This window comes from Zea mays, chromosome 7, assembly GCF_902167145.1.
Source record: "Zea mays cultivar B73 chromosome 7, Zm-B73-REFERENCE-NAM-5.0, whole genome shotgun sequence".
Classification (NCBI taxonomy): Eukaryota; Viridiplantae; Streptophyta; class Magnoliopsida; order Poales; family Poaceae; genus Zea; species Zea mays.
The window spans coordinates 182,870,937-182,879,165 of NC_050102.1; the positions used below are offsets into that span (position 1 = coordinate 182,870,937).

Below are 8,229 nucleotides of genomic sequence, written 5' to 3' on the forward strand. Positions count from 1 at the left end.
TTCAAAACAAACCTGAATTTTATATAAAAATGTATATATACATAAATATTATATATATCTCTACTACTACTTATGTTAGTATCGTAGGCGTGCACAGTTGTGGTTCTGCCGCGCCTCCACGCCCCTCCGCCTCGCCCGAAATCTTGGATCGCGTCAACAGCCGCGATGCCTCGCCTGCCCCACGAATCTCGCCTGCCCCTGTCTCCGCGAATCTCGCCTCCCCCGCCCCCACAAATCTCGCCGTCGCCATTATCTCAAGTTCTCAACCCGTCCACAGCCTCCTCCCCAACAGCAAGCGCCGCCGCCGCCTCGCCTCGGCAAACCCGGCTCCAGGGCGACAGCTCCCGCCGGCGGGACAACATACTTCAGCGCCGTGAAGCCGTCCGTGATCCAGCTGCGGGGTCCCACCAAGGTCAGCGTCTTCGTCGCCAACAACGACGCCGAGCAGGCCTGCCGCCTGCGACTTCAGGATCACCGGCAGCTACCACGACAGCGCCTGTGCCGTCTCCCTCGGTGACTCCGACACTGTCATCACCAAGGCAAGTGCGCTCTAGGCTCTCCCTCCTCCTACCCACCCGTTCTTGGACCACCGAGGACGTCGCGGCAAGCTCGCCCTCACCCGCAGCAATCTCGCCGGCCCCCGCGGCCTGACCTCGGCAAACCCGACTCTCCATGGAAGGTACGCGCAGTCCACTCCTCCATGGAAGGGCACGATCCCCGACCCGACCACCACGCAGATCCACTCTACCCGAGCAATGCATCTCTCCCTTCTGTCGTCAGAGATCTCGCCCTTCCGCGCGGTCCCAAGCTCTACAGATGGTGGATAGCCAGAGATTTTGCCCTTCCATCCCGTCCTTTCCACCATCCTTGCCCCAAGCCAGAGATTCGCGCCGTGGATCCGCCACCCAGTACCGCGCTGTGGATGGCGGACCTCCCAGTATCGCGCCTGCGCCGTCCGCGCATTACTAGCAGCAGCAGCCGCAGACCCAGACACCATCACCACCATCTCGAATTTGACGTCTCGAGGTCGCCGTGCCAGAGAGCTTGGGGGCTAGGCGGACGATGCAGATGGCGGGGAGGTCTACGACAGGCTTAGGCCCTAGCGCAGAAAGTTGCTTGCGTCCATGGCTAGCTCTCGTGGCCCTCGGTAGTCTGCCTCGCCGTCGTTGACGTCGTACCCTTCACGTTCCCGTCGAGAAGGTTCGACCTTCTCTGATCTCCATCCTGCCCCTAGCAAGCTCGTCACTGCCATTCCTAGCGTGGGCGCTGGGGCTTGACTCCTGCGTCGTACTCATCTTCCTCAACACCTCGCCTACGCCCACCAGGTGTTCGACAGAGTGTCATCTGTCCGTCTTGCAGGCTGGTACGAGCATCGCTGACATAGCCTCAGTCACTTCCTTATCTAGATAGTTTGTTTTGTATAATTTTGTCAATTATTTAGAATTAACTAAATTTTGCGATTCTGTCTTTGCAGGACATGGACATCGGCCACCATGTGAATGGCCTGCGTAAGCACCCATCCAACGAGGTCCGGCAACTGGTGAAGCTGCTCGTTAGGTTATGAATCAGCTGACTGCTCCATTGGATCGACAGGACATAACTGTCTTCCGATAATCTGATTGTGGATTTGTCTTTGTCTTTGGTTTTGAAGGAAATGGAAGGAAATATTGGATGATTGGGTGAGGCTGCACAACTCAGGTGGTGATGGTAGTGGCTCCATCATATGTATGGTGCTGTACAGAATGTTGAACTTATCTAATGTGTTGTGTTTAGCTCCAAAGCTTTTGGAATTACTTCGTGTTTGGTGATAGTTTTGATATCTTTTCATTCATGGTGGCAGGCGATGGTGACTCACCTGACAAAGTCCAATCCAAGTACCATCAAAATACTCATGTAACTATTCTTCCACGCTCCAATTTAGGCTGATCTTCTGTTTCTTGTATATAGTAATTTAGTAATTGCAAATAAAATAATTGTGCCACACCAGATAAAAAAAACTCGACCTACCAGTGGTAAGACAGCCACATGGTGTCGGATAGACAAGGGGAATTTTTTTAACCCACGACCAGTGCCAGGACCTTAGACCAGTGCTTCGGCAATAGGACAGACGAAGGGATTTTTTAACCCCCGCATAAATTTTGCTCTCACAGGGAGTCAAATTCAGAACCTGAGGAGTGCTACTCAGATCACCTAACCAACTCAGTTAAATCCTTTTTTATGAAAGATTTGAAAGGTGTGTAGCTCAATTTCCCTTAATGTTGTCATTCTACATAAAAGCACCGCCCTCCCGTGGTTGCTGATTCCCTGTACCAGGCACTTGGTATTCCTCCCACGTTCTTTGCGATAGGGACTTGGTATTCCTCCGAGCACGGCTTCAACGACGGCAACTGCGACCAGGCACGCAGGCCGCACCGGGTGGTGGTCGAATCGAGGGAGGCCATGCCCCTGTCCTTCGACAACTCCACCACCGAGGATTCAGCGGCTGCCGTGAAGCCTAAGCCCAAGGTCAGGGTCAGGAAGAACCCCATGAAGCAGTCATGCTTCGACTTCACCAAGGTGGACGTCGTGCTTCTCCCCATCGTCTTCCTCCTCGTCCGCCCCAATGTTGGCAAGTCAGCCCTCTTCAACAGGTGAGAGGCACCTTAGGAAGGCATCGGTCATTGCCTCTCGCCTGTAGTTTCTATGCCGCTATGAGGGGTGGTGGCATTTCCTCAAATACGTTGCATGTATCACTGTAACTGTTCTTCCCCTTCTGTTACCATTAACCCATGCATCTAATTACTTGTATATTTTATGTTACCGTTTTCCTGTTCTCAACATTTCAGATTCTAGATGATGGTACGACAAATTATTTTAGGAGTGCTTTGCCATAATTTAAAGCTTGGAAGGGAGCTTTCTATGATTTATTTTTCTGACTGTTTCGTCACATGTTCTTTCCCTAGATGAAAGTCTTGATTTATTTTTGGTTCTGCAGGATCATTGCGTCTCTGCGAGCTAATCAGGTTGGGATACTTTGTTATGTTTGGACAGTTCTATGATTGGGAACTGTGTAGAATGTGACAGCATTTCTTATTTTAATGTGCATTGCAGCTCTGTGAGCGTCTCCCTAGCCCCAATGGCGAGTCAACTGTTGATTGCCATCAGATCTCAAAGATGCCAAATCTTGCATTCACCATAGCAAATAAGACTTTCACCTTAACACCAGAGCAGGTAACTCCCTACTTACAATTTCTTCAGTGTTTGAATTAGTAGTGAAACATTGTCTAGGGAACCATGATCTCATTTTCAAAGTTACAGTCCATTTATTGGATATTCTTTGGTGCAAACATATACTTCTTCTATTTCTCTTGAATCCACTGATTGCCTTTGTGCTGCAGTACATAGTGAAGCTGGAGCAAGCAGGACAAACTATCTGCATCAGTGGGTTTATGGCATTTGACGTACCGCCTCCTCGTGGTCCTCTCTGGTACGCTGAACATATATGTACATAAGTGGCAGTAATCCACACTCTACACAGTCTTTGCTTTCTCTAGCAAGAATCAAGCATGCAATCTGACATCTATCTTGTAAACATTCAGGATACTTGGTGATGTTTTTATGAGTGTCTACCACACTGTTTTTGACTTCGGCGAGAACATGATTGGGTTTGCCAAATCTGCATGAGGACTGGAGTTCTGCGCTTTAGTAGCATGTCCAGTTTGTTATCCCGGTATTGTACATATATATGTTGCCAACTGGTGTAATCCGCAGTGTTTAATAGTATATATTCATGCAGAAATCTAGAAGATTGTGGCATGATATGTGTTTGCAAATGGAGCTATGTTATGTATGGAGCTCCAGGACCTAGAGTTTTATGTAAAGGGAGACGATGAGGATTAGGGCTTTTAACCTATTCTCATCACGTTATTGTCCTGATTACTATGTGTAAGTATGGTTGCTGAGCTTGTTTGGGAGCAAGACAATTGGAGGGGATGAGTGGACTAAAATTCCCTTCCTATCAAAATTGAATATGAAGAGTATTTTAGCTCTCTCAATCTTCTTCAATTCTCTTGCTCCCAAACATATCCTTATAGTTTGGGGGTGTGCCTGTTTTTGTGTTGTAGTTTGGTTTTGATGTTCGATATAACATAATCTTGAGTCGTGCAGGTTAAGGTTTCTAGCTAATTTGTACACTAAGTAGATGCCAAACCTTCTAATTTTGTATAACTTCTATGAATCCTTGAAAAAACATTGTTGCTTTGTAACTGGGTATTAATCACTACCTCTTTTTTTGCATTTGTTTACTTGATCTCTTCTCTGGGATATCAGTAATGCCTTCTTTGATTTCATTATATCAGTAACTGAGTAATGCCTTCTTCGATTTCATTATATCAGTAACGCTTTATCATACCATCATAGACAATGATGAAGATGGCTACCTCAACAGCGTACTGTCTATGACCCGGGCTTTAGAGGATTGGGACATGAAACTACCACAAGGCTCGCCATCGCCTCTATCACTGAACCAAAGATCTGCTGACCACCCTGATGGAAGATGATGAGTTCCTCATCATTGTCTACGATGGGATATGGGACGTGATGACCAAAAATATGATGTGAGCACAGTCCGCAAGGGCTCCGGAGGCGTGATAATTTATGTTCCATCGCAACGCATAGCAATGCATATGCACTACGATTATATATAAAGTTTGTATGGTACTGATGGTTTAATATAATGGTGAAATAGCTAGATTAAAATAACAAAATTCACGTATGGCTAGAATTATAAATAGATTATGAAACATTTTCTCAAAACAATATGACACACATTTGTGTATAAGTTATCGTGGTATTATGTGTTCCCGTTGCAACGCACGGGCACTCACCTAGTATATATTGAAATTCATATTAAAAGCAACATGGAATTAAATTCTATCATACATCTATATGCATCAAAGTTTTCTGTTTATAACCATCACATTCTATACATCAAAGTTTTCATCTAAACTCTAATAACTATCTCAGCTAAGAGATAGTCTTACTTATTTCTGTGAGTACTCTGAAATCTAGCCTACCTAATGTACCGATAGCATTGTGATATTTTTCTTCAACGAGAATGACATACAATACACCTTCGCTCAAGTTCTCTGGCTAGGGCTAAAATTCCTGTAAAAGGAAGTTTATAAACATCATCTATTTACACTCGATAACATATTTTTCATCTTTAATGACATAATTACACATGACTATTACTAATAATATCTGGTCAGAGTTCATGATGTATCGTTCGTTCTATCTCATGAACTCACACACGTAGAATCCACATAGGAACGATCCGGATGGCTACTTGTGGCACTACATAACAGGAGATTGATTATTTAGTTGCAACATTGTCCTATGTACATACATGTATGATATGTATTCATAAATTAATATACTTACCAGTCAGTTATAATGGATGTCTAGTGTCACACATTTTTTCGACAAATCATACTTTTCACCTTATCATTTATAGAACTTATATGCCATGTGATCTTAAATAGAATCACCATATTATTTAAAATTATTATCGATATAAGTATGCATGTATAGAAAAGGCTTACCGGTCTAAGATGTTGAGAAATTTTGCACCTGTTATTTTTTTTAAGCCGGGTCATCTATTATTTTCACAAGCAGTATTTCTTAAGCCGAACTTACCAGTTATTTTCACTGACGCTATATAACTGAAACCACCGATGAAAATTGTGCGTCTGCATGCTTTGAGTTTTTTTTTTCTACTAGTGGAAGAACGCTAGCTCGCTATCTAGAACGTTTCTGAAGACAGTCAGAGTAGAAAGTTCTTTCCGACCGACGAGACGTACGAGGGAAACACACCGACAACCCGGCATGCAAGGCAGTGGCACAACAAGACGCGAAGCAAGCAAGACCCCGTCAGCGAAGGCAGGTTGCCTTTGGCTCCCGGTCCCGGCGTTTGCTTGCGGCTTCCGTCGTCCGCGCACACCGACGACGTGGAGCAACGGCCAGCGCACGTAAGTGCCCGCTCTTCCAGCCCCACATTTGCATCCGCTTGCCTTCTGGCACCACGCCACCACCTACCATGCCGACGTTCCCGCGCGCCGGCCGGTGGTCCACCTCCAGCACATGGCCACGGAAAACCGCCGGCGCGGCGTCCACGGCGCTGGCCGCCGTCGTCTTCGCGGTCCTGGACGTCGCCGACGTGATCCTCTGCTTCGCGTACGCCCTCCTCGACGGCGTGCTCGAGGACAGCCCCGTGCGCTGCTACTGCCACAGGAGCTACGACGACGGCATCCGCGAGGCGGCCGCGGGGGCATCAGTGGATGGCGGCGGCCACGAGGAGGTCTCCGACACGCTGTACGCGTGCGGCCGGAGGAGCACCGTCAGGGACGCGCTGCTGGGGCTCGTGCGACGCGTCGTGCCGAGGACTAGGAGGACACGGGCGCCGCCAGATGAGACGGTGGCGCCGTGCAAGTGGCGCAGCCCCAGGTGGTCTGACTGCGCGTGTAAGTCGTGCGTCGCGTGGCGGTGCGGCGAAGAAGGCGGCGGCCGGCTGCACGTCGTCGTCAAAGAGCCGGGCCCGAAAGGCAATGTCCCTCTTTTCTGCTTGGTTCCTGCCTTCCTGGCCATGCCAGAAACATCGTATATGATAGTATGATACAGTACGCTCTCTGTTTCTAACGCTGGTAGGTAGGTCTGCAGATGCAGCGGCAGCAGGAACAACAACACGCGCCCCTGATCCCGAGAACGCCATCTTCGTGCACGGTTTCGCGTCGTCGTCGTCCTTCTGGTCGGAGACGGTGTTCCGGGAGTCCTCGTGCATCCTCGACGGTTGCAGGTTGTTCGCGGTGGATCTCCTCGGCTTCGGCCGGAGCCCCAAGCCTGCCAACTGCATGTACAGGGTGAGAGACCACGTGGAGGCGATCGAGAGAACCCTCATCCTCGCCGGCGACGGTGAATCGCAGAGTCTGATGAGCTCCTTCCACCTGGTCAGCCACTCCATGGGCTGCACCATCGCCCTCGCCTTGGCTGCCAAGCACCCGACGCGAGTCAAATCCATCACGCTGGTTGCACCGGTGAGCAGACAGCCAGCACACATGACACAACAGTAGGCTCTAGCTCTAAGCAGCAGCTCCGATCCTTTGCCGCTCCGCTCATCAGTCAGTGACTTGCATGCAGCCGTACTTCCTGCCGTGCGAGCAGAGAGCGAGCCAGGTGGCGCTCAACAGGCTGGCCGAGAAGAAGCTGTGGCCACCGCTGCTGTTCGGTTCCGCGGTGATGTCGTGGTACGAGCACGTCGGGAGGACCGTCTGCTTCCTCGTCTGCAAGAACCACCTGCTCTGGGAGTGGCTCTTCAGCCTCCTCAACCTCAACAGGGGCGTGGATTTCAGGGTGAGGGATCTGACGAAGCACACTCACCACTCGGCGTGGCACACCATGCACAACGTCATCTGCGGCGGGGCGGCGCTGCAGGACGCGAACCTGGAGGCCGTCGCGGCGGCCGGCATCCCGGTGCAGGTGCTCCACGGCGCCGACGACCAGGTGGTTCCGGTCGAGTGCGGCCGCCATGTCAAGGCGAAGATCCCGCGCGCCAAGCTCCGTGTCATGGAGAGGCGCGACCACTCTACGGTGGTTCTCGGCAGGGAGAGAGGCTTCGCCGAGGAGCTCAAGGCGTTCTGGTGCGCTTCAAGGTCCCCGGTTCACGTCCAGGATGCGGAGGTTCGTCGAGGACGCTCGGGCCCAGCGAGTGCGTTCATGGGCCAAGCCCTCAAAGGCTATCCTACCGTAAAAAGAGATTAGACGAGTGGGCAATTGATAAAATTTTAAACGCGTTTTTTCATGTAAAGCAATTTGAATAAATTTCCATGTAAAAATGTATTTTTTTTTCGAACGGAGATCACTCCATTTCTATTACTTGCATAACAGAAATACAATTGTTCTTATCCACGTCTAGCAAAGCACCCAAGGGCTAAGATCTAGAAGGGATAAAACACTAGAAACTGACCTGATTCAGGTCACACCACCAAACAACTCAATGTTTTTAAACTGAAACAAACCAGAAACACACACATAACAGCTAAGTTCTCAGCCACTTCTCACTTATTTCAGCAACAGGAAACACTAGACATCAGCAGCCCCTCAAAAGATTCAAAGATCATCCAACATGACAACACCTCAGTGCCCACCATCCTCGCTCGGCGTCTGCGGATTGATCTTTGCATTAGCAGCCTTCAA

General features: G+C 49.3%; 2 protein-coding genes across 4 annotated transcripts; both read left to right on the top strand.

The window, feature by feature from the left end:
* Positions 1-1,656: 1,656 nt before the first annotated feature.
* On the top strand, positions 1,657-3,923 carry LOC103633578 (aspartic proteinase). 3 transcript variants are annotated; one of them, XM_020541043.2, is made up of 6 exons: positions 1,657-1,725; positions 1,841-1,893; positions 2,151-3,002; positions 3,091-3,210; positions 3,378-3,466; positions 3,579-3,923. In XM_020541043.2, the coding sequence occupies exons 3-6, from the start codon at positions 2,943-2,945 to the stop codon at positions 3,661-3,663; spliced, it is 354 nt and encodes a 117-aa protein (XP_020396632.1). In that variant the 5' UTR covers positions 1,657-1,725; positions 1,841-1,893; positions 2,151-2,942; the 3' UTR covers positions 3,664-3,923. The 3 variants fall into 3 exon arrangements, with proteins under 3 accessions (XP_020396632.1, XP_008653493.1, XP_020396633.1); XM_008655271.2 differs by having other exon boundaries at positions 1,690-1,725; positions 2,975-3,002; XM_020541044.1 differs by having other exon boundaries at positions 1,695-1,725; positions 2,943-3,002.
* Positions 3,924-5,898: 1,975 nt separating this feature from the next.
* LOC103633579 (probable lysophospholipase BODYGUARD 4) lies at positions 5,899-7,941 on the top strand. The gene is made up of 3 exons (XM_008655272.4): positions 5,899-6,581; positions 6,697-7,070; positions 7,174-7,941. The coding sequence occupies exons 1-3, from the start codon at positions 6,077-6,079 to the stop codon at positions 7,792-7,794; spliced, it is 1,500 nt and encodes a 499-aa protein (XP_008653494.1). The 5' UTR covers positions 5,899-6,076; the 3' UTR covers positions 7,795-7,941.
* The last annotated feature ends 288 nt before the right edge of the window (positions 7,942-8,229 follow it).

Bases quoted from the DNA above. Each gene is read 5' to 3' on its own strand.
- LOC103633578 (XM_008655271.2), top strand. From the start codon at position 1,705: ATGGTAGTGGCTCCATCATAT. The intron at 1,726-1,840 runs GTATGGTGCTGT...TCATGGTGGCAG, and splicing joins TGGTAGTGGCTCCATCATAT to GCGATGGTGACTCACCTGAC. The intron at 3,467-3,578 runs GTACGCTGAACA...GTAAACATTCAG, and splicing joins CCTCCTCGTGGTCCTCTCTG to GATACTTGGTGATGTTTTTA.
- LOC103633579 (XM_008655272.4), top strand. From the start codon at position 6,077: ATGCCGACGTTCCCGCGCGCCGGCCGGTGGTCCACCTCCAGCACATGG. The intron at 6,582-6,696 runs GCAATGTCCCTC...GTAGGTCTGCAG, and splicing joins CAAAGAGCCGGGCCCGAAAG to ATGCAGCGGCAGCAGGAACA. The intron at 7,071-7,173 runs GTGAGCAGACAG...ACTTGCATGCAG, and splicing joins CCATCACGCTGGTTGCACCG to CCGTACTTCCTGCCGTGCGA.